A 25,690-nucleotide genomic window follows, 5' to 3' on the forward strand; every position below is an offset into this window, starting at 1 on the left:
ACAACCTTGAGGGGGCATGTGTTGCCCGCTCCTGTGTTACAAGAATCCTTTCTGATCCTTGGATTAGGTAGGTCACAAGAGCTCTCCCAACCCCTTGTATTTCTCTTGCTTTTCTTTCCCTGCAGGGTGAAACACCCCAATATTTTGCAACTGGTGGATGTGTATGTTACCCGGAAAGAGTACTTCCTCTTCTTGGAGCTGTAAGTAGGCATACTCTACTAATAAGACACATATTTAGTAATTCCTTTCCACTGCCAGGCTTCTTGTGAGCCTGCTCGGCTCTGAATCACCTTATTGCCACTTTACAAGTTGTCTTCCCAAATATTTATCAGAAGCTGCTTTGATTTTTCATGAACAAATGTGAGAGGGAGGGAGTTTAAATAATTTTGGTTTGCTTTATCTACTTGCCATTCATAAATTTATGTTCACTTGAGGGAAGGGACCATGGTTCATTGGTGGAGAGCATGGAAAAAAATCTCAGTCACATCCCATCATCTTCCTTTACAGGTAGGTGCAAAAGCTTCCACTTGAAACCTTGGAGAAATGCTGCCAGTTACTGGTCTACCAACTAGAGAGACCATTGGTCTAAGCAGCTCTATATGTCTCATTCAGGGCTGTCCCAAAACATTTTGCTGCCTTGAATGAAAGCAAGATCCACTACCCACCCCAATTTTTCCACATAAAAGACAACTGATTGAGGGTTGGCACTGACAGTGGGACACCATCTTGCAGCAAATCTGGGGGCAGTGGACTGGCTAAGGGGACAGAGAGTAGGCCATTCAGAATACATTGTTGTATTCTCAGCAGTTCACCTGTGCATAGCATCTGCTGCCTGAGGCAGCCATCTCACTCTGCCTAATGGTAGAACCAGACCTGCTTCTATTTTATATTCTGGGGCCCTTTCGCACTAAATACTAAGCACTATGCTTCCACTGCCATGATTTCATCCTATGGAATATTGTGGTTGTTAGTTTAGGGAGGGGAATTTAGAATTCTCTGCCAGAGAGTTCAGTCTCTGACTGAACTATCAATCCCATGGTTGCATAGGATGCAGCCATGGCAGTTAAAGTGGATCATAATGCTATAATTGTGCAGTGTGAAAAAGTTCTTGAGGCTCAGTTTGTAGCAATCTTTGTATTGTTATACAGGAATGATGCTATCATATCATTCTGTGGCAGCAATGCAATATTAGATATCTAATTTCCTTCTTTCCCTTTGTTCTTCTCTCATCCACAGTGCCACTGGTCGGGAAGTATTTGATTGGATATTAGATCAGGGTTACTACTCTGAGCGTGACACCAGTAATGTCATCAGGCAGGTTCTGGAAGCTGTGGCATACCTACATTCCCTCAAGATCGTTCACAGGAACCTCAAGGCAAGTCCGTCAGCTGCCCTGCTAGGCCTGGGGTGCACCAACACCTAAGCTAATTACTTGCCACCTGTCCCATCCTTATTCACTCTTGCTTCCATTTCAAAGTAGAGAGAAGCCAACACAACAATTTGTCTCCCTTCTTCACTGTTATCTGTGGCTCTGCAAGAATGACACATCTATGTTATACATATATTCACATTATTCACTGTCTCTCTCACAAACATACATACAGAAGGACAGAGAGACTGATTCCAAATATGATGTATCTAGCAATCCCAAAAATTACAGCAAATCTTTAGGGATTAGAGGATGTCATCATGTTGACACTGGACTGTTAATCTGGAAGCAGTGGGTTCCTCTCATCTTCCTTCCTTCCTTCATCTCTTCTTTCTCACTGTGTTCCTGCAGCTAGAAAATTTAGTGTATTACAACCGCCTGAAGAACTCCAAGATTGTGATCAGCGACTTTCATTTGGCCAAACTGGAGAATGGGCTCATCAAGGAACCCTGTGGAACCCCTGAATATCTAGGTAAAAAATGGCAAAATACAAGGCCATCCCAAGACATTTCACCACTTCAAGGAAGTGTTCAGATGGCACCCTCCTCTCCCCAGTACATATACAGAAGCTGGTTGAGCTAGCATTAAATCTTACTTCACTCCTGGCAAAGGAGGTTGACTTCAGGGCTTAGGACTGCTTTTGTGACATACATAGATAGCTCTGTCCTCCGACATAGAATGGCTGGAAAGTTTACAAGGCTGGCTGGGAGGCTGTCACTGCTGCCCTCCCCACCTCTCTGACATTACTGGCTACTGGTAGCTACTGGTATGACTACCCTTATATAGTGAACACAACCAGAGGGATGTTTTGATGCAAGGACCCAGTGGGAGAAAAGAGGTAATAACCGCAAACCCTTTAAAGATCATTTAAGAATGGTCCTGCTAGGCCTCCCTAGTCCAGCATCCCCTTCTTACAGTGGCCAGCCAGACGCTTTTGGGAAGATGAGGAGAACATGAGGGCAATAGCCCTCTGCTTTCCAGCAGAGGGGATGCATACAGACAATTTGCCAAATTGCTTCTTGGCTAAACATCTTTGTTACCTCACATGTGGATCCCTTGTGCAGATGGAAAGAAGGTAGAAGGAGCTGTTTTCTTCAGCAAACTTACAATTTTTGAGATAGTTTTGTGAGGTTTCAGGATAGGAAAAGCAGAATCCAACATAGCTAAATATAGTGGGGTATTGGACATCTAATAGTACAGTCAGTCCTTCTTATACACTGATTTTTTTATACACGGATCCACAGTTTGAAAATGTTCAAAAAAAGTTTAAATTTCAAATATCAAACCTTGGTTTTCCATTTTTTATAAGGGATAACATTTTGCTATGTCACATTACTTGAGCATCCATGGATTTTGTTATTCATGGGGGATCTTGGAACCAAACTCCAGGGTATGACAAGGGTCCACTGTACTGTATATACTAATCTATAAGAAATTTATGCCCAAATATTGACCCCAAAATCCCAGGTTGACTTGTTTACAGGTCAGTTTGTATGGTAGTGTGATAGCAGCTCTTTCAGATTTCCCCATGCATTCAGCAGAGCAGTTTATTGCTCTCTTTCGCCAAGCAGAAGGAGTCCTGGGTGACTGGTTGCTGCCTCTCCCACCTGCTGTCTGGGGAAGCGAAGGATGAAATGAAAGCTAGAACACTGAAGCAAAAAGACTCAATTAGAGTCTCTCACCGCATGCACGCATACACACATTGAATGAGCCTCCAAGTTTTAGCCTCAAATTATGCACAGGTCATGGCAAAATCCATAATTTTGGCCTCAAAACCTGTCCTCAACTTATACATGAGGTTACCTTATAGTCTAGTATATACGATAATTAAATTTAGCAATTAAAATTGTTAAGTGATAGGTTCTATTTTATTTTTTAAGCATATTCTTCCTTTATTTGCTATCATTTTGAGTTTCCTTGAATCTTATATTGGGGCCAAAGGCAAGATCTAGATCTAACTAATAACTAAATAAATTACATCCAGTGAAAATTACATTTTTGATCTCTCCTCTTTTGCATTTGTAAGACACTTAAAATATGCAGGGACTGTTTACATATTCAGTTGTATAAATTCTTACCCCTGTCTTATGAAGTGGCATAATCCTAAAAGGGGTGTCTCATATCCATAGAGAGCACTCACCCTCTCCTTCTGATCTTACAGCTCCTGAGGTAGTCGGACGCCAGCGATATGGACGGCCTGTGGACTGCTGGGCAATTGGAGTGATCATGTATATTCTGTAAGGAAGGGGAGGGCGAGGGGAGGCTTTGTGGTGCCTAGGCTGTCATGCTGGCAATGTGGGGAGCAGTGGCAATGAGGGGAGGATGAGGCCAGAAAATTAAACAGGACATACCTGGGAAAATTATGGCTTAAGAGAAAGAACTTGGTTACAGAACAAGTCACGGGAGAGTGTAAGTCCCGTCATTCCTCTCCAACATAGACAATGGTGAGACATGATGAGGATTGGCATCTAGCGATATCTTGGGATGGCCTCAATTTGGCCAGTGCTGGGGCATTATTGTTTTTAGCTTTTAACAAACTCATACTCGTACTTGTAACTCATATGCCTTCATGTCATTTCCAACTTATAGCAACTAAGGTACCCTATCACAAGGTTTTCTGGGCTTGAGAGGATATGGCTCGCCAGAAGTCACCCAGTGGGTTTCAGTGGCCAAGCAGGGGACTGAATCTTCAGAGTCATAGTCCAACATTCAAACCACTACATCACCCTGACCAGTATGGGCCCTCGGAATTGCAAAGAGGAGATAGTATATGGCTAAGAGGCTTCACCCAGTGATGAAACCACAGATCTTCAACTTCTTGTAATTGATGTACATTCTATAGCTAATCCTCTCGCTCCTCCCTCCCTGTATTACAGCTTGTCAGGGAACCCACCCTTCTATGAGGAAATGGATGAGGATGATTATGAGAATCATGACAAGAACCTGTTCCGTAAGATCTTGGCTGGTGACTATGAGTTTGATCCACCCTATTGGGATGACATCTCCCAGGCAGGTAAGGCTTCGTGAAGATAAGGGGCTGAGGAGAGAGGAAATGGGAGCAAGAAAAATGCACATTGTGTGTGGCTTATAGGAGCTATCTCCCCACTTAAACTGTGATGGTAAGAATGGAAGCATAAGTCATAATTTGTACCATTCTAGGACAAGTCATGTAGAGAAGCCTCTGCCTGTATGTCCTAAGGATGTAAAGAATACTTAGAAATTTACCGATCCTAACCAGGAATGGTGTCTCAACACACAGAAGCATCTTGCCAAGGAAATGATTGGCTACCATAAGAATTTTTGCAGTTGGGGGCTTTTATTCATAGAATCATAGAATCGTAGAGGTGGAAGAGACCACAGGGGCCATCCAGTCTAACCCTCTGCCATGCAGGAAATATAAATCAAAGCATCCCCGACAGATGGCTATCCAGCCTCTGCTTAAAGACCTCCAAAGAAGGAGACTTATCACCCTCCGAGGGAGTGTGTTCCACTGTCGAACAGCCCTTACTGTCAGGAAGTTCTTCCTAGAATCTCTTTTCCTGTAGCTTGCATCCATTGTTCTGGGTCCTGTTCTCTGGAGCAGCAGAAAACAAGCTTGCTCCCTCCTCAACATGACATCCTTTCAAATATTTAAACAGGGCTATCATATCACCTCATAACCTTCTCTTCTCCAGGCTAAACATCCCCAGCTCCCTAAGTTGTTCCTCATAGGGCATGGTTTCCAGACCCTTCACCATTTTAGTTGCCCTCCTTCGGACACGCTCCTTTGGACACGCTCCAAAACATTTGGTTTTGTGTAAGAACATAGTGTTTTTGCACAAAAAGCAAATTGGGAGAGGGGGGTATTTCACAAATTTTCCACAAAAAAAATCCCAAAATACACAATGAAACATTAATTGTTTCTGCAGAAAATGTTCCGAAATATGCAAACTTTAAATGTGCAAGAGCTCTAATAATCTCATACAGTGGGAGAGGTGTTCTCCCCCCCCCCCTGGAATTTTGTTTTATTTTGTGAGTTCCAAGGGTACAGACTTAAAAAAATAAAATAATCTGATTTTTAAAAACATTTGGAAACATAAAAGCAAAAATACAGTGCCAAGAAGTCACTAATGACATTAATATAGCATGTCCTGCTGCTTTAGTTCCAGGCATGTGTTTTTAATGGTGAAGTTAACATTCATTAAGGTGATTTTCAAGTAGAAAGCGTTAGACAAGCCTCTGTCCAATAACATACTTTCTAGTAGAACTTTGCTGGTGTTCTAGATGTATGGCTGATATAACCATTGATGATAAGTAAACCATCAGAAGTTCTTAGTTAGCAGTATGAGCAGTCTCTTGCACAATGGTTTGCTTTAGCTTTAGTTCATTTAAATACATGTCCAACAGCTTGACAGAATCTTCATAGAAATAGGGGAAATGGTGTCACATGCTCTCCATTATGGTATGTTTCTAAATCATAGATCTCTTTGGTTGTTGGACATAGTTTTTCCATCTTCCAATGTATTTGTACCATATTTTTAAAGATCCCAAGTACTGTAGTTTGTACAGCAGAGCTCCAATTCTACATTGTGGTCAGATGGCAACCTTCCAGATTCAGAGGAAATATTGTCATGTTCTATTTCCAGTATGTTTTCTTTCAATCGGCCATCATTACCGCCAGGCCTGGCCAGACAAAGGAAGCCTGAAACTAGGCCTCTGCCTACTTCTCCATGGGAGAGGTGTTCTAAAATTATTTGTTCTTGCATGAGACAATGAAAATTTGCATCCCTAGTATATTATCCCAGGACTTCACTCACAAACGGTTGTGATAAATATTACACCAGAATCGTTTTGAAACCATTGATTTTAACATAGAACAGTCACAAAAAGCTTATTATTGGACCAAGGTTATTTCAACTTTTTCTATATGGCAATTTTTTCCTTCAGAATCAGCATGTTTATTTCCCATCATTTGGGTGGACTTTCCGCTCACAGGTGGAAACCATCTTCATGTTGAATGGGAGGAAAACATTTAAGCGACATCTCTCCCCTTGATTCTTTTAGAATTGCAATGTCCCAGGTCTGCTTTTCATTTGAAGACAAGTTGGAAACAGTTACACAGACTCCTTTGTACTACAAGGTTTTTGAGCCAAAGATAAATGATTTGATAGATAAATTACTTTCCCCCTATCCATGATTAGGTAGGTGTATCCCTCTACACTGCAGAGTCAGAGCACTGTCTGTGGTGCCACTCATCCTAACCTAAGCAGTTGTATGCAACTTTTTCTCTCTTTTCTCCAGCCAAGGATCTGGTGGCCCGTCTGATGGAGGTGGACCAGGACCAGAGGATTACAGCAGAGGAGGCTATTTCCCATGAATGGTAAGTGCCCCATAACTGCTCCTGTTCCAGGGTGGACTTAGAACTCAGGTAGAGTGGGAGGAAGTGAAGAGAAAAGTAAGCAGAGTAGGTCTTGGGTCATATACATCAGAGAAAAGGATCAGAAGATTTAAGGTACAGAATGAGATTTTTCTCAATGGTCAGGGGTGACTAGTAAGGCAAATGAGAGACTGTGGAACTTCTTTCCAAAGACAATTTGGCAGGCTTCCCTCTCTAACATTCCCTCTCTAACATTCTATAGCCAGTGGGCAAATACCTTTTTGTTCCAGCAGTCCTTTGGCAAGAAAGCTGACAAAGTCCTTTGGCAACAAATCTGCAGAGGGGGATCTTAACTGGATAGATAGATTCACAGCTTGGAATTCACAATAGGATTTGGTCCATTGCTGGCTTAATGTTATCCATAGCTACTTTGAGTCCTCTCTTGGGGAGCACAATGTTAAAGCACAAATCTAATCAGTGTTGGAAGATTTTTGCATTCTCTTTCCCCCTCCTTAGATAGATACGGTAGATTAGGATATAGCCTTTATGTATATATACAGTGGAGCCTCTCCTTACACAGGGGATCCGTTCCGGACCCCCCATGTAAGGCAAATTCCGCGTAAACACAAGCCCCATTCTATTGAATGGGGCTTGTGCTCGGAGCGGGGCGCGCACACCACCATTGCACGGCCCATTCATTTAATTGCAGCACGGCTTCCGCGTAAAGTGGAAGCCGCATATGTTGTGCCCGCATGTGGAGCAAGCACACTGTATAGATTAAAGCCTTTAGTAAACTTTTGTTTGAACTACAAGCGACTTGTGTTGTTTTTTGAGTCAGTCTCAGTTCTTAGGGAAGCATAGTTAAACACAGGCACATTTCTGTTAGTCTGCTGATTTGAAGCTGGATCCAACAGGCTTGGCTTTGACATTATTGATATTTAAATATTTTTTGTTTCCGTACCAAAAGCTTAGGAAACTTAAATCACTCTACAATTTGTCCACAGGATGAAGTTGATAAAGGGGTGATTAGTAAGGCATCTGAGAGTGGTTTTAGCTGATGATTCATCTTCATAGCAAGGGCTGGCTGCAACCTTCCCATTTAGGTCCAAGTAGCTAGTTAGCAAAACAAATCAAGAAACTAATCAGGCTAAGTAGGTGGCACAACTCACTGTCACTTTTTCTTTCTCCAGGATTTCTGGCAATGCAGCTTCAGACAAGAACATAAAGGATGGTGTATGTGCTCAGATTGAGAAGAACTTTGCCAGGGCAAAATGGAAGGTAATAGTGATGCTAACAAGCATCCTCTCTTGCTCTGAAATAGCTGCAAGACTCAAGGCAGTCTAAGACTCAGAACTTGAGGAGATACAGCCCATTGTCTTTTGGGGATGTTATTCCCCAAAATATTAAGGAAATATTGATTTAATAGAGATTTGTTGTTGTGTGCTGTCAAATTGTTTCTGGATCTTGGGCCTGTTACAGACTGCCAAAATAAAGCTGCTTCGGGTCTCTTTGGAGGTATGGTATTTAAATGATGCATGGGTCCTAAGAGTCTGGAGGTCGCGCCAAAGCCACACTCCATTCCTAAGCACTGGAGTGCAGCTTTGGTGCAGCCTCCAGATTCTTAGGATGCATGCATCATTTAAACAGCATACCTCCAAAGAGACCCAAAGCAGCTTTATTTTGGCAGTATGTAACAGGCCTTGGTGACCCTATCACATGGTTTTCTTGACAGAATTTTTTTTCAGAAGGGGTTTACCATTGCCATTCTCTGAGGCTGAAAGAGTGTGACTTGCCAAAGGTCTCCTACTGTGTTTCCATGGCTGAGTGGTGATGCAAATTCTGGTAACCAGAGTCCTAGTTCAACACCCAAACCACTATACCACACTGGCACTGATTTGATAAGCGCTTGGCTAAATTCAATCAGTAGATTTATTCTGATAGGGCCATGATGGCAAACCTATGACACAATCAGAAAAAGATTAAAACCAATTTAAAACATATTACTGTTAGAGTCAGCAGGAGGTGTGCAGGTGCTGGACTAGCACCTGGATGTTATATGGGGCTGGATGCGGACCAATTAACTAAAGCTGGGTCACAATTTTACATTTTGGATAGGTTTTTCCCAGGTCTGGGAATTGGATATATGACCTGTCCTGGATAGGGTACCATTCCTCTTGAAGGAGCAAGAATGTAACTTGGCAGCTTTCCTAGATCCATCTCCCTCAGCTGGCTCAGAATGCCTGAGGTTAGTCTGGCATAATTCCTCAGATATTACCTTTCCTGGAAATGGATGATCTAGGCACACTAGTTCATGTGCTAGTAACTTCTTGCTTAAATAGCTGCAGTGCACTTTGTGTAAGACTGCTGTTCAAGATGGTTTGAAAATTTCACCTACTGCAGAATGCTGCTGCTAGTCTAGGACTAGGACACCACATAGAAAACATCTAAGGCCAGTTTTAAATTGAATTGGCTTTCAGTAAACTTCTGGTATGAATTCAAGGTGTTTATAGTAACATTGAAATCCTTAAAGGTCATGAAAAAGCCACCTATCCTCAAATACAGCTGCCTGAGGACTGGGATCTGCTGGAGGAAACCAGTGGGAGCATTACACTATGCCAGGAGGTAGGAGAGGCCCATCATTGTCCCTGGCAGTGGACCGCCCACTCCTTAGAGTCCTGATTGATGCCAACACCTTTGAGGTCTAAGGATTTTGCCCAAATCTGTACAGGTTTTAAATTTGTTTAACTTTTAAAAATTGTTAAATGGTTTCATGTATTTTAAATTATTTCAGTTGAAAGCCACAAAAAGATATAACAACATAATATAAGATATAACAAAATAATAAGCATTTAATAATGAAAAGTCTTGCATCTGAATAGATATTATACGTTTGTTCTGATAAAAGCTTTTATTTTAATTCCATGTCTTATTATTCAGTAATCCAACTTGTTGGATTAGAAATAGATTTCTGGGGTGTTAGCACCTTTTCTGGGAAAGCTGGAGACTGGTTCGATTAAGATTCAATCTTCTTTAGCAAAGTTCACAAGTGGAAGTACTGAATCTCTCAGTTCTCTCAGAGACTAGTTTTAGCAAAATAAGGCAAACTGGCTGTGCATTAAATGGAAGTCCCTCCATTTATCAGAGCCTTCTTCCCAGATAACAAAGAGTTAAATGTTAGGGGAGTTACATTTTAATGAGGGATTTCATCACAGCTGATGAGATGGCAACTGTTCAATGAGATGAGGAGTTGGGGAGAAGCAGGAACCTTTGAGATGTTTCTGAGAGAGAGGTCTTTAAAAGCCTGGATGCAATACAAAATTTTTGTCTGTCTGGGGTCTGCCTGCCTGCCTGTTGGCTAGTGGTCTCCGGCTCTCCTGAGGTGCATCATGAAGAAGCCGATAGAGCTGAACAACGGAGTCCAGGCTCCCAGCTACCCAGAAACACCTGGCACTGGGAGTAAAATTAAGAACATGTACTAGTCAGTTGTATTAGGATTTTTTAATTTGTTTTACTAGTTTGGCTGAAATGATTGTACTCTGTAACTTAAACTTTCTGTTTGCGCCTGTAGGTCAAGTGTGTCCTGCATGCAGTGATACCCTTTTGCTCTAGAGCAACTTTAGATAGAATAAAGCTTTTCTTTTAAGTACCAAAAGTGCCTTTTTGCACTCTTCTTCATGTACCTTAGCTTGGCTAGTTCCTGCCTGGGTTTGCAAGTACCAGTAGAATCCCTAGCAATGTCCCAATGCATTGCTAAGATGTAATAGGTTATTCATTGGGTGGTGGCAGCAAGGTTTGTTTTAGATTTAAAAAGGTGATCTCAGAAGGTCCCATCCACTTCGTGGAAGGGAATCGTAGAGAACTTTCACATGGTGGTAGCAGTGGGTATATGCAAGTTTCATAGCTAAAAAGACTTTACTAATTACATTTGAAATTACATGCAAACATACATACATGCAGTGCCTATGCCCTGGCTAACTATAGCAAAGTTTCAAGAAGATGATTCCTAGCCCTGTACTGTAGTTTTAGAAGACTGCTGGTCTTCAGTAAAACACGGTAGACTTCATACAGTTGAAATTAGCTATCATGATATGTAATAAATTTTTCAATAAATTTTCTGGACTTCGTTGTTTGTTTTTTGATGGCTTAGCCTTGAGGATCTGTCCTAGGCAGCCTCTCTTCTCAAGTGTTTGTCTGCAATCAGAAGCACTGAAAACACACTTCAAAACAAAGCTGAGATCCTTCATTGCAGACATGCCAAGATGACTATTTCTTTTAAAATACCAAGACTGGACAGAAACAATTACAGGCCAGTCTCGCTTTTAGCATTCATAGGCCCGTTACACACGGGTTTAAAAGTACACGCGGAGCGTGTACTAGAGTTAAGGCAGGGCGGTGCTTCCGCACCACCCTAACCCTAGTGCACACTGTGCGCGCACAAAATGGCGGCGGCCGTTCTACACAGCCGCTGTCATTGATACGTCACAGCCGCGCCGCCTCCAAACGAGGCGGTGCGGTTGTGACGTATTGGGGTCGCGGCAGGGCACCTAGGACGCCCTTTCCGCGACCCCGGAAGGAGCTCCGTTTCGGAGCTCCTTCCTGGTTTGGTCCGCTGGGCACAGCCTTCAGACAGCTGTGCCCAGCGGACCAAAGGAGAAAGGGGCCAAACGGCCCCTTTCTCCTTCTCCCCGCCACCATGGGGTGTCCTTGGGGCTTGAAGCCCCAAGGACACCCCTTTCCAGGCTGCGGGGAAGGGGCCTTTTGCCGCTTCCCCGCAGCCCGGAAAGCGGCGGATCGGGGCCTCAGCAGCTGCCGCTCTGGCCACTGAGGCCCCGATACTCCGGGGAAAGGTGCGCCTACAGGCCGCCCCAAAGGGGCGGTCTGTAACGCGCCATAGGCAAGCATTCTTAGGCAAGGTAATTGAGAGGGCAGTTACCATTCAACTTCAAGCAGTCTTGGAAGAAACAGATTTTCTAGATCCATTTCAAACCAGATTTAGGATGGGCTACGGAGCTGAGACCGCCATGGCCACCTTTGTCAATGATCTCTGTCTGGGTACCAACAGGGGAAGTGTGACCCTGCTAGTGCTGTTGGACCTCTCGGCGGCCTTCAATACCACTGACCACTGCATCCTTCTGGAATGCCTGAGAAAATTGGGAATCGGGGGCAGTGTACTCCAGTGGCTCCGGTCCTACCTCTGGCAGATTCGAGATGGTGTTGCTTGAGGACAGTTGTTCAGCCAAGAGGAAGCTCAAGTCGGGCATCCCTCAAGGCGCGATTCTGTCCCCAATGCTGTTTAACATTTACATGAAACCGCTGGGCGAGATCATCCGGAGACATGGGGTGGGGTGTTATCAGTACGCTGATGACACCCAAATAAATTTCTCTGTGTCTAAGACTGATGCAGTGACTAAGGATGGAATCTCTCCTCTGAATTTGGTAATGGATTGGATGAGGGAAAAAAAACTCAAGTTGAATCCAGATAAGATGGAGGTACTTGCAGTAGGGATCCCTAATTCGGGAATGGAGTTATGCCAGCCAATTCTGGATGGGGTCATACTTCCCCTGAAGGACTCTGTTCACAGCTTGGGGGTGCTCCTGGACTCGTTGCTTCAACTGACAGCTCAGGTGGATGCAAAGGTCAAGAGCACTTGCTATCAGCTTTGACTGATAAGCCAGCTGTGCCCCTTCCTGGAACCAGGAGACCTTGAAACAGTAGTACATGTGCTGGTAACCTCTCGACTTGACTTCTGCAGCTACCCTCGTGCCAAGTTTGGAAACTTCAGTTGCTACAAAACATGGCAGCCAGGCTGGTCACGGGCACATCCAGAACTGCCCATATTACACAGGTTCTAAAATCTCTCCACTGGCTGCCTATCAGTTTTCGGGCAAGGTACAACATGTTGGTTCTAACCTTTAAAGCCCTACATGGCTTGGGTCCTGACTACTTGCGGGAGCGTCTCCTTCCATACAGTCCATACACTTTGGTCCTCTGGGAAGAATCTGCTACAACCTAAGAAGACTAGACCTTCAGCAGTGATCCAGAGGACCTTCTCATCAATTGCTCCCAGGATCTGGAATGATCTGCCAGACGAGATCCACCATATTACCACCTTGTAAGCCTTTAAAAAGGCTATTAAGATGGATCTCTTCCGGCAGGCCTTTCCAGACTAGGTTAGATCCATTAGATCCATTAGACTTGCCTCTCCCCTCTCTTGATAGCGATACCAAAATTGATTGATACTATCACCCCCATCAACCCCCCTCCTCTAAAGGAAGACTCATTTCTTGCGCTAATCTGCCTGAAATTTCAATGTATTTCTATTGGATAGTTTAAAATTCTTTGATGTTTAATCTCTTTTTATGGGTTGATCGCTGTTTTTATGATTGGGGGAGGGTTGGGGTTTGGGGGGGTTAAAATTGTTTGATATTTTATTTATACTGTTAGAATCCGCTTTGATCCCTTTGTGAAAAAGCGGAATTCAAATTATTATTATTATTATTATTATTATTATTATTATTATTTTATTAAGACTTTTCTATGCTTTTAAATTGATAATACCATTTTGTAAAGCAGGGAGAGAGCCAGATGGAGATATAGTTAGACTTCTTTATCCACAGATTCAAGCATCCATGTTTGACAATATTAAAAAAGTATAAATTCCAAATAGCAAAATTTGATTTTGCAACTTCATATAAGGAGCATCATTTTACTATGCCACTGTATATAATGGGACCTTAAGTGTCTACAGATTTTGGTATCCACAGGGGATCCTGGAACCAAACCCCAGTAGATAACAAGGGCCCACTGTATTGGTCTTTTCTCTCCATACTGAAGCATGGAGAGGGTATTAAATTGCTCTTTGATCAAGTGGACAACTACCTTTCTGCCCCTCTCTATCTGCAGAAAGCAGTCCGAGTTACCACAATGATGAAGAGACTCCGAGCACCAGAACACACAGATGCAGCAAAAGCCGCCCCTCCCGCTGCTGCAACGACAGATGGTGTTGCCCCAACAGAAACCACCAGCACCTCGCAGGTCAAACCAGAAGCAGACAGCAAAGCTCCAGTGGCAACTGAGGCAGCCCCAGCTACAATAGCAACAGCACTCCCTCCTGCAACAACAAGCCCAGAAGTAACAGCATCAACAGCTCCAGCTGTTACTGCAGAAACTCCGGCTACGACATCAGCAACCCCAGCTACATGTAACGGGGAAAACACCACTGCTCCCAATGCCACTCCAGAGTCCTGGAATGAGGAGACTGGCTGAGTCAAAGGGGAGCTGGGTGAGGGCAGGGTTGTACCTCTCTTTGTTGTATTTCTCTTTGTAAATAGTCACTGGCATGGTACCCCAAACTGTCCTAGCTTCCTCAAAAAATCCCTTCTGCGTCTGGCTGTCAGTAGTCTGACTCTATGTGTCTTCAGCTAGGTGCCAGCAGGGTTTCTATTTTTTATGTGACAGAGTCCAATGTGACCCTGATGGGCTCAGGTAAACAGATGGCTGGGCCTCTACAACCCATTGCATGAAATATTCTCTCTCCCTCTCTCCCACTTCCCCTCCCCAAATTGTCCTCCATAGCTTTCCTTTGTTTTGTCCTATTTTGTGATTTCTTTATATTTATATTTCTTATTCCTAATTGGGCATTTGTTTTACTTCATTTATTTTATGCATTTCTTACTTTAGCTGCCTTTCAAAAATGCACTCTTCCCAAGCCATTCTCATTTTCTGTCCAGGTTCTGGGCTGTCTGGGCCTGTCTGAGAGAAGCCAGGGCACTCAGATCAGCCACAGAAGGCATACCTATCCAATTGGTGGGGGTACAGGGAATGAAACAGACATCCAAGTCAGGTTGCTAGCTTACTGAAAGATACAGAAGTCCACACATGGCCATAATGGATCTGCTATGTTAGACATACCTATACAGCAAAGATGAGGAAAGGGTAGCTTTCCAGATGCAGTTGGATTGCCACTCCCATCTTCCCTCAGCATTGATCCTGGTGGCAATGGCTGATGAAACTGGTAGTCCAGTCACCTCTAGAAAGACAACCCACTGCTGCTGTGCAGAGTAAATGTGGAATTCATGTGTTCAACAGTTTACATCATTTACACCTCTGCATCCACCACCTGAATATGCATGCACAAAGCTAACGCTATCCCATGTTTAGTATGTTTGTGCGGTATGTGACCTTCCATAGAACTGTCCATATATGGACACAGTTGGGACCTTGGGCTAAGATGGAAAGCAAGCCATCTGCAAGCACGCTAGCCATGGAAGGTTAAAGGCACATGGTAGGCTGTCTGTCTGTCTATCTGTCTGTCTATCTATTTATTTATATTTTAGACTTGTCACATTTTTCTGCATTGCCTCCAGAACTGAGTACTCAAGTAGCTGACATGCTAGTATATGACAATAAAGGGTGTTCTTTTCACCCTGGCACTGTAATCCAAAAACTAGCAGTCCTGAGCTTGTATAATAAATACTACAATCACAATTTTATATATTATTCAGTACTGCCGTTCTCCCACCTATGTAACAGAAATAATGGTGCCCTATATTTTACATAGTGGGAAATGTAATAGTTCTATATTTCTTACAAGAGATGTTGCAAAAGGTTGACATACTATAAAAGAGATAGACACATATGAACTACAAAGTAGTTTTCCAGAGTTCTTACCAGTGAGAAATGATCATACCAGTTCATGAGTGAAGATGAGATCAGCTAAATGGAGAGCAGCTGTTGTAGCTTAAGTAACAGCAGATGACTAGCCCCCATCTTGTGGATGTTTTACTCAAAAGTAAATCTCACTGAGTTTAACGGCACTGTGGCCCGTTACACACGGGCAGGAAAGTACGCGCAGAGCATGTACTAGGGTTAAGGCGGGGCGGTGCTTCCGCACCGCCCTAACCCTAGTGCGCGCTGCGTGCGCACAAAATGGCGGCGGCTGTTCCGCACGGCCGCCGTCATTGATACGTCATGGCCGCACTGCCTCCAAACGAGGCGGCGCAGTTGTGACGTATTGGGGTTGCAGCAGGGCGCCTAGGGCGCCCTTTCCGCAACCCCGGAAGGAGCTCCGTTTCGGAGCTCCTTCCTGGTTTGGTCCGCTGGGCGCAGCCTTCAGACGGCTGTGCCCAGCGGACCAAAGGAGAAAGGGGCCAAGTGGCCCCTTTCTCCTTCTCCCCGCCGCCGCAGGGTGTCCTTGGGGCTTGAAGCCCCAAGGACACCCCTTTCCAGGCTGCGGGGAAGGGGCCTTTTGCCGCTTCCCCGCAGCCCGGAAAGCGGCGGATCGGGGCCTCAGCGGCTGCCGCTCTAGCCACTGAGGCCCCGATACTCCAGGGAAAGGTGCGCCTACAGGCCGCCCCAAAGGGGCAGTCTGTAACGCACCTAAGTGTCAGGTTAGGTAAGCATATGGCAAACATACAATAATAGCCAAGTCAGGCAATGTGGGTTACCACCAAACACTGAAAAGTTGCAGAGAGAGAGGATGCAATTGTAGATGAGATATATGCAGGCATGCTGTCTTTTCCCTATCTGTAGTTTGACTGAACTGGAAGAGTTTGAGGCGGAAGGGTTCAGGACAGAACCAGCAGATGGGGAAATACTTAAAACCCCAATTCAATGCCATCCTCCTAGAATCCTTGTGCCACACTCAAACCACTACACCGTGTTGGCTCTGCAGCCCCTTACATACCCACCCAAACAAAAAAAGAAAGAAAAAAAACACACACACAAAACACACAAAAAACAGCCAAACTAAAAACCATAAATTCTGGACATGTCAGGTATGCCGATGTGGCTCCTTACAGAGATATTTGGGGTAAAAATTGGCCCCCATTCTCTCCACAGTTGCCCACCTCTGACTTATATATTGGCCCCTTGATGGAAGAGATGGGAGGCATTCATGCTGCATGATAATAGACAGCTGGGGTCCCTATGACATCTGAGTTGACAACGTCTGACAAATCACTCTCTTTTTTAACCATACCTATTTTGCAGTTTGTCTGGCTTGTCTGGCTTATCTTATTCCTTTTAAAGTTGCTGTTACATGGTGAGAGATAGCATGATAAGATAAGCCAGACAAACTGACTTTCCAAATTTTCCTTACTATAAGCCTTGGACAAAGGTTTAAATCATACATTCAGTAGTTATGTGAAAAATTCCACAATATGCCAACACAATTCTTGATTATATTGCTATTAGTAATTGCACAGTGAAGAATCACTAAAACAATGCAAAGAGCCACCTACACAAGCAATTTACTACATGGAACATCTTCAGTCTGGCTGGTTTCAAGGAAATTATTTGTGATTGTTTGACTTGGATTTATGTAACCTTTGATTTTGTCCATTTCTCTGTCTCAGATAATGAAAAATATCTTCTTTTTTGCCAGTTATAATGGGATCTAGATATACAGACTGTGTCTCCCTTATCTGAAATGCATGGGACCAGAATGTGTTTTTAGATTATGGAGTATTTGCATATGTATCTTTGAAGATGGGACCTATCTTTGAAGATGGGACCTACGTCTAAACATGAAATTTATATGTGTGTCATATACAACTTGTATACATAGCCTGAAGGTAATTTTATATACAGTATTTTACATAATTTTGTGCATGAAATAAAGTTTGTGTACACTGAACCATCAGAAAGCAAAGGTTTCACTGTCCCAGTTACACGTGTGGACAATGTTCGATTTGGGGATATTTTAAATTTCAGAATTTCAGATGAGGAAGATTCAATCTGTACATGTTTTTGAAGCTTAAGGTTCTCTTTCCCACAAGGAAAAGAAACATTGGCCCCATACAGACAGGCCAAAATAAAGCTGCTTTGGGTCACTTTGGAGGTATGCTGTTTAAATTATGCATGCGTCCTAAGAGTCCGGAATCCATGCTAAAGCCATGCTCCAGTCCTAAAGACTGGAGTGCAGCTTTGGTGCAGCTTCTGGCCTCTTAGGACGCATGCATAATTTAAACAGCATACCTCCAAAGTGACCCAAAGCAGCTTTATTTTGGCCTGTCTGTATGGGGCCATTAGCACCTATTTAGTATTCAGATTCTTTACTCCAGAGTTATTCTTCAACATGCTGCAGTCTCCTGTTGGTACACAGTTGTGCAATAAAAAAAGAAGCTAGGATCAGCAGGGGTTGATGTGGAGGAAAGAACAACCCCAAGCAGAGATGTCTTGCTGGTTTCTATTTATTAAACTTTCAGCTGTCATCAACCATCCTAGTAGTTGTTCCTGCTTCAAGTTGGTTCCTGAGCCCCCTCTCTGTGGTTGTATTTTCCAAAGGAATGTGCAAGCCACATGTATGACTGTTGATGTGAGCATTATAGTACGATAGCTTTTGCCATGGGAAAAGAAATGCTGTGAACTGGGTGCATTTAGTGTCTAGGAGAGTCATGCAGTAAGTATGTGTGAAATTAATACATCACCCTAGTATGGTTTGCAGGACATGTACATGATTAACAGGAGACCGTCTATTATTTGTAGTATGCTATTGTGCTGAACTTCTCAGTCTGTACATTCATGTCTTGCATTAAGCTACATTCTGTATGTGTGAGAGAGCGAGTGACAGTTATAATGTACAGCGTTATGTGGTGTGTGTTTTTACTACCTCTTAGAAGCACAGTACAGGGCAAATACTAGTTCTTCTGAAATTCACTGTTTTATTCTATGATGGCTTGTTATGACAGAACTGTTATAAAAATTGAAGCAATGTGATATTTCACACTGGACTCTTGGTTCTTAAACAGAGTAGTTCACTTGTAGTGGAGGTCCACTTCTTGGGCCACTGTAATATCTGATCATCACAGTGACCTATACAATTGGCCCTTGGTATCCACTGGAGTTGGATACTCAAGCTCCATTAAATACAATGATGCAGTAAAATACAAAATAACAAATTAAGGTTTGCTTTTTTGAAATCTATTTTTTTTAAATATTTTCAAACCATGACTAGTTGAATCCATGGGTAAAGAATCAATGGATATGGAGGGCCAACTATACTAAGAAAGGCAGCTAAGGTGACTTGCCCCTGATTTGTCTTATGTGTAACCATTTTGAAGATTAAAATGGTAGAGTCTGATGTTTGTATCAGCTGCTGGTGAAATACAAAGGGTTACAGAAACTTTATATATTTTTTTCAGTATAATTTTATACTTGTCCCTGAAGAAGATTTGAGATAAGTCTCAAGGGAAGCCAATGTTGAAAGTAAGGATTTTATGTGTGTATTTACGTTTTAATTATTCAAAAATATATGCCCACTCTCTCTAAAAAAAAAAAGACATTATAGAATAGTATATATTATGTAGTGACCAGGACCTTGTTTTCCACAAGTACATAGTCCCTAGCTCTCCTGTTGTGCCTTGCTTGACAGTACAGTTCTGTGCGTTTCTCTGAAAGCCCTACTGAGATCAGTGAGACTTAACGTTCAGGTGCATGTGCATAGGAAGGCTGCCTTAATTTCCCAGGCTGCAATCCTATACCTGCTTTTGAGCAGACACATGCAATTTGGCTTCAAATGGATTTTAAATGGAAATGATGGCTTTGGGCAGACTGATCTTAGCAGGAAGCTGTTTCCATGTATGTGCAAGAGCCTTAAGTATGACAGCTAAAATAGGAGCACACAAGTTGTATTCATTCTCTCATTTATTCTAGACATTCATTCCAAATGCTACATCAGGCTCAGAAACATGGGCAGCTATTCCTATAATGGAAAGAGCTGTAAAACCCACATTTACAGTAATACTTAGCATCACTAATGGGGCAGAGGTGCACTCATGTCAGCTATATCCAAGGATAGATGAGAGCTTAGTTGTCATTTCCTTTCCTGACAGAGGCCCATTGATTTTTAACATCAACTCAGTTCACATAAATCCTGGAGCAATGCTTTCTCCTTCACTGCATCTTAATGCTAACAGATGCTATGCCTGTTAGGTTTGTCTGTTACACACCTCTTAAAACATAGAGCCTCTCTCAGGAAAATAAGTGTCAACTTTTCACATGAACCAAACACCCCCTCCCTCTTTCCCCATTACCAATATCCCAGCTTTAGCCCCACATAAGAAAGCCTGTCAGTTGTGAGTAGTCTGAACATGACAGACCTCCTCAATGAGAGGCCTTCTCAGCCACCTGCCTGCCTCAGGTCCTGCCTCCAGCATTCCTTTCCCTTTTTCCTGCCTCACAAGCAGCTGCATGTTTGTAAGTTTGAGTTCAGTCTATTGAATTGTTTTATTTCAACTACAGCCACCCAGAAATTCCTGTGTTATTGCCGCACTGTATCACTGGGAAAAAATAAATAAAGACCTTCTACGGATAACTTGAGAGACCACTTACTCTTGTATTGTTCATTTCTGTCCCCACTGCCTTTTCCCAACTCATACTAGGGCTGCTAATGGTATTGGCTTATCTATTGCAAAACAAAGGGGATGTATCTTAACCACAACTTTATACTTGGTTTTAAAGTTCATAAATGTCCAGAGACTACACATTCCCATGGAGTCCTCTTTTCATCCTCCATGTGGTTGCACCATACACAAGATACTTCTTGAGCAGCAGCGTCTCCGAAATTATCTTTGTTCTTTGTTTCATGCAAGCTGTTTCTATATTTATCTCCTGGTTTGGTGCTCTGGAGCAGGAACAAGGAGGAGCATTTTCATCCCCTGCTTCCTTCCAGCAAGACAAACATGGGAGGTTGTCTGTTCAGCAAGCCTGTTACCATTGCTAGGAGGGGGAAGCATTCTTGATTCAGCATGACATGAAAATGGAAAAGGGAACAATTTAATCAATCAAAGGTAAGATCAGATTTTAAGGATCACTTGGGATCTTTGGCGGGTTACAAACCGCCAAAAAATACGTATGGAATACGTATTAGGGTTAGGAAGGGGCGGTGCTTCCGCACTCCCCTAACCCTAGTACGTATTCCATTCATACAACATGGCGGCGCCCCTTCCACATGGGGGCTGCCATGTTTACGTATCGGACGCTGTGCGTCCGCACGTGTCGCGGCGTCTATGATGTCGCGAGTCCGCCCCTGGCGCCTCGCGACGTCATAGAGGCGCCGCTTAAAGAAGCTCCATTTTGAAGCTTCTTTTTCGGTCCGTGCGGGAGCCGCGCGGTGTGGCTGCTGCGGCTCCCGCACGGAGCAAACGGCGGCGGCGGCAGACCGCCTCAAAGCAGCGGTTTATAACCCGCCTTACTCCCCTTTTTAATGTCCTTCTGAACTCACACATTTCATGGTTTAAATGCCACCATATCAGCTGGCACAGAGGTGATTATTTCCACTTGCATATCCAAGTTGCTGGGCCATGCAGCCCTCCAGGTGGATTCAGAAGGAATGCCATATAAGTTTCACAACAGTGTGTAGTACTCTTTCCCCTTTCCCAAAGGTACCGTCTTCCCCCACTTTTTGACAGATTGCTTTTCCGTGATTCACTCTTTCAGTGCTATTAAATTATTAGCGAAAACCATTTATTTGACAATATTTGACTCTTTTGACAAATATAAGCACAAATATAAGTGTGAATACCTGTACAGTGCTGTATTGTAAACACAGGGCACGAATGACTTTTACACTATATAGCTCACACAGACTAAACAAAAAGAGGGTGCTTCACACAATGTTTTTGCACCCACAGAATGCTTTTTCTTCAACTCAGCACCATCTTTTCATTATACAGCAATGTAATATATACTGTACAGTAATAATGGGATCCACATTTCAACCATTTCCATCTTTTGACAGTGCTCTGGTCCCTACCCTGTCGAATAATTGCGGGACTACTGTATAGGGAAAACCTTATCAAGTTGTTAGCTATACCAATGCCTCATTAGTGGGTAGAATTCAAAGACCTAGCAATCTGAAAAATCAGTATGCAATGGGATCTTGCAGTACTGTTGAGACGAAAGGCCGGAACAAATTAGCCAGAAAAGCTGGCTTCTGGGTGGCTTGGGGGTGTGGCATTTTGATGCCGCATGCCCCCAAGTTGCCTGGAAGCCGCTCATTCAACCAGATGGGAGCAGCTTCAAGACGTTCTGGGGGCACGGCATTTTGATGCCACCAGAGCACCTAAGGCAGCCCAAACCCAGCCCAAATAAGAGCGGATCTTTTCTGCCCCTATTTGGGCCGGTGGCAGAGGGTGCCTTGGGATTGTGACATATGTTTGCCACAGTCCCAAGGTGTCTTCGGTAGGCTGCTCCTTTGTGCCAGTCTGGTCCACCCCTAACTGAAAGAAAGAAGTTGGTTGTATGAGCGTTTGTAGATTTGAGCCTATTTCCTCTGCATCTGAGGAAATGGGCTCAGATCTAGGAAAGCTCATGCTGCCAACTTCTTTGTTTCCTCAAAGGTGCTACATGATCCCATTGCATACTCATTAGTGGATTGATTTTCTTTCACCTATTACCATGTGCACTAGTGCTACTCTATGTAAATGCTCTTTTGGGAAAAATAAAAATGAAAACGAATGAAAATGACTCAACTTTCCACCTGCATGTAGTTTCACAAGAGAGTGAAGATTATGATATCTGCAGAAATCCATAGTAATAAAAGGAAGAAATGGGTAAAGGAATTCCAAAGAGGTAGAGGTGTTAGAACCAGTTTGGTGCAGTTGTTAAAATTCTGGAGTAGGACTTGGGACATCCAGGTTCTATATTCACACAGCCATGAAATTTTCTGAATGAAAGTAGGGGGACCAAAGCTGAAGCATCTTTCTTACAAGTAAAGTTAAATGATGTGCATATCTAATACTTTAGGTAGAACAATAACTAAATGGAGATACAAACTGGATTTATTGGGCCCATACAGACAGGCCAAAATAAAGCTGCTTCGAGTCACTTTGGAGGTATGCAATTTAAATGATGCATGAGTCCTAAGAGGCCAGAGGCTGTGCCAAAGCAGCGCTCCAGTCCTTAAGACTGGAGCATGGCTTTGGCGTGGCTTCTGGTCTCTTAGGACACATGCGTTATTTAAACAGCATACCTCCAAAGTGACCTGAAGCAGCTTTATTTTAGCCAGTCTATACGGGCCCATAGATACACACTATTATACTATATTTATCAGGCTAACTAAGGCCAACTACAGGGGAAAAGTGGTGAGGTGTGTTTATAAGGAATATAATTACTTGTAACACATTACTTTTTCTTAGAAACTACATTTCAAAAGTAGCATAATGAGTGCTGCAACAAATGTTTTATAGTTAGTATTTTATTTAAAGTATTTTTATATCATCCAGAAGGGCTCTTGAGGCAATGAACAAATAAAAACCAATTAAAACAACACAGATAAAAAATAAAACCCTGGGATTGGTTTGTCTTAGGAAAAGACTGGAAGACACACAACAACAGCACAAATCTATCACAGGGTTTTCTTGGGAAGATTTGTTCGGGGGGGGGGGGGGGGGGCTTGCCTTTGCTTTCTTCCAGGGCTGAGAGAGTATGACTTGCTCAAGATCACTCAGTGGGTTTCCAAGACTGAGCAAGGATTTGAACCCTGATGTCCAGAGTCATAGTCCAATGCTCAGACCACTACACTGCACTGGCTTTCACTACAAACAATTATCAAAGCCCAAATCCCCAAGGTGATATTTGTTTCTTATTCCAGATTATATATGTTTACTGATTCCCATCCGCTCTTTCCTTAAAGTAACAAGGGGACACCTATCTACACCATTCACAAGGCTTGCAAACAGCTCTGTCAGATTATTTTTGTCAGAAGTACTCCCATCACAGTCTCTTGAAACCATAATCCCAGCTAATTCATTGTTTGCTTGGGGTGGGGACATCTTCAGAAGAAAGTTAATGAATTGCTCTAGCACCTGAAACCATCTGCCAACAAGCCCTGTATTTAGAGCCAGAAGAGACCATATAACACCAATCCTAAAATCAATTCACTGGCTGCCCTTTAGTTTCCGGGCCCAGTACAAGGTGTTGGTTATCACCTTTAAAGCCCTAAATGGCTTGGGTCCAACCTATCTTCGGGACCATCTCCTTCCATAAAATCCTCCCCCCCCCCCCACACACACACACTTAGATCCTCAGGGAGGAATTTGCTACAGCCTTATAAAACAAGGCTGTCCATGACCTCCCAAAGGACTTCCTCAGCTGTCACGCCCAGATTGTGGAATGGCCTGCTGGATGAGATCCGTCATATTACCATCCTAAACAGCTTTTAAAAAGCTATAAAGACGGATCTCTTCCGGTGGGCCGTTCCTGAATAGTTTCTCCAGCCATCAGAAGAACTCTAAGAACTCCGACCGCACTTTAGTCACGGTTTATAGTTTGTTGCAAAAATTTTTAAATTTATTTTATTCTTATGTATGTTTTAATTCTTACATCGTTTAATTGTATTTTAAGAGGGGGGATTGAGGGTGTTGGAATATATGCTTTTTAATCTTTGTAAGCCGCCGTTTCTTCACTGGGAGTTTGCCATTGCCATCCTCTGAGGCTGAGAGAGTGTGACTTGCCCAAGGCCACCCAGCGAGTTTATGTGGCGGAGGGAGCTGGCATTTGAACCTTGGTCTCCCATTCTTAGGTTCTCCATTATTATTGTTGTTATTATTATTATTATGAAGCTTTATTCATAAAGCGCTGTAAATTTACAAAGTGCCGTAGATACAGTCAAAACAGATAAAATAAACCTGCCCATGGCATACATTATACGAAAATGATTTAAATTTAATTATTTTTAATTAATTCAATAACATTTACTCATACACAAACCAATAAACATAATCAGGAGTCGTTTCCTAGAAAAAGTAGTGACAGGCTGCATCTACACTGGAGAAATAACCCGGTTTGGCACCGCTTTAACTCTTTTTCTGGTTCAAGGCTATGGAATTCTGGGAGTTGGAGTTTGTACAAGAAACTCCAACTCCCAGAATCCCATAGCCTTGAGTCAGGGCAGTTAAAGCGGTGTGGATGCAGCCTTAATAAATGGGGGAAGGACAGGTGACTAGAGGTCCTCCTTTTCCAGGACGTGTCCTCCATTCCAGCCACATGTCCGGGAGGAATTTCAAAACGCCCTCCATTTTGTGCGTGACTAAGCACCAGCGCTGTGTATTTATATGAGTGTTTTGAGCTTTCTATTTGGTCATGTCATATACTTTTGCTTGAACGTGCTCCATTTTGCGGGCCCTGTCCTCCTTTGCATTAGAACCTCTCCCTACAAACAGGATTAAACCCCGCTTTGCCTAACCGTTGGGGGCGGGGCCAACGGAAGAAAGGCGGGCGCGCGAGCTCCCCCCCCGCGGCACTCTCAGCCACGCCCCTTTCAAGGCAGGCGCGCGCTGGCCCCGCCCCGCCCCGCCCATAAAAAGAAACCGTCCCCTCTTCCTCGCTGCTTTTTCAACTCCCGCGCCTTTCCCCGAACGTCACTTCCGTTCCCTTCCGGAAGTGACGAAGAAAGGAACCAAGTTTGAAAGCGTTGGTCTAGCGAGCCCGGCTTTGCGGACGGAGCCACAGGTTAACAATGCAGTCCTCTGGGTGGGAAACCGAGAGCAAGGGAAGGGAAGGGCGCTGCAGAGGGCGAGCGGCTGGGCCTGCGGGGGACTAACTGGAAGCCCGGAGGGACCAGGCGTCCTCCCTTTCCAGGACGCGTCCTACATTTCACCTTCTGTCCAGGAGGAACCAGGGCGACCCTACGCCCTCCTTTTCCAGGACCTGCCCCACATTTCAACCTGGAGTCTATCTACAAGGCTCACGCTCCCTGCTTCCCTCTTTCGCAGCAGGTGTCCTCACCTCAGAGGAGGAGAAGGCAGTTGGGAAGGCGAAGATGAGCACCGCAGCTGGACACGACTTGACAACTTTGTCAAAGGGGAAACCTTCTGCTTAGCTTAGTATTGTGCGCCTTCAAGACAATTCTGCTATCTTGGGGTTTTCTGGGGCTGAGAGAGTGTGACTTGCCCAAGGTCGC

The 25,690-nt window shown here is 43.6% G+C and overlaps 2 protein-coding genes across 3 annotated transcripts in view; both read left to right on the plus strand.

The window, feature by feature from the left end:
- The window catches only part of LOC149321642 (caM kinase-like vesicle-associated protein), a 101,034-nt gene extending 83,384 nt beyond the window's left edge, over positions 1-17,650 (plus strand). Inside the window, exons 4-11 of the mRNA XM_089526086.1 lie at positions 126-200; positions 1,237-1,379; positions 1,785-1,901; positions 3,591-3,666; positions 4,306-4,442; positions 6,710-6,788; positions 7,976-8,063; positions 13,690-17,650. Coding sequence (XP_089382212.1) covers positions 126-200; positions 1,237-1,379; positions 1,785-1,901; positions 3,591-3,666; positions 4,306-4,442; positions 6,710-6,788; positions 7,976-8,063; positions 13,690-14,052 — 1,078 coding nt within the window. The 3' untranslated portion in view covers positions 14,053-17,650. The remainder of the gene's footprint in view (positions 1-125; positions 201-1,236; positions 1,380-1,784; positions 1,902-3,590; positions 3,667-4,305; positions 4,443-6,709; positions 6,789-7,975; positions 8,064-13,689) is intronic.
- A 7,514-nt stretch (positions 17,651-25,164) lies between these two features.
- Positions 25,165-25,690, plus strand: part of TRAIP (TRAF interacting protein) — a 48,351-nt gene continuing 47,825 nt past the window's right edge. For both annotated transcript variants that reach the window (XM_089526098.1, XM_089526108.1), the window contains exon 1: positions 25,165-25,239. The gene's annotated coding sequence lies outside the window, so the exon portion shown is untranslated. The remainder of the gene's footprint in view (positions 25,240-25,690) is intronic.

Source organism: Sceloporus occidentalis, unplaced genomic scaffold (assembly GCF_023333645.1).
Source record: "Sceloporus occidentalis isolate IW3139 unplaced genomic scaffold, rSceOcc1.0.p SCAF_1, whole genome shotgun sequence".
In the NCBI taxonomy this organism is placed as follows: Eukaryota; Metazoa; Chordata; class Lepidosauria; order Squamata; family Phrynosomatidae; genus Sceloporus; species Sceloporus occidentalis.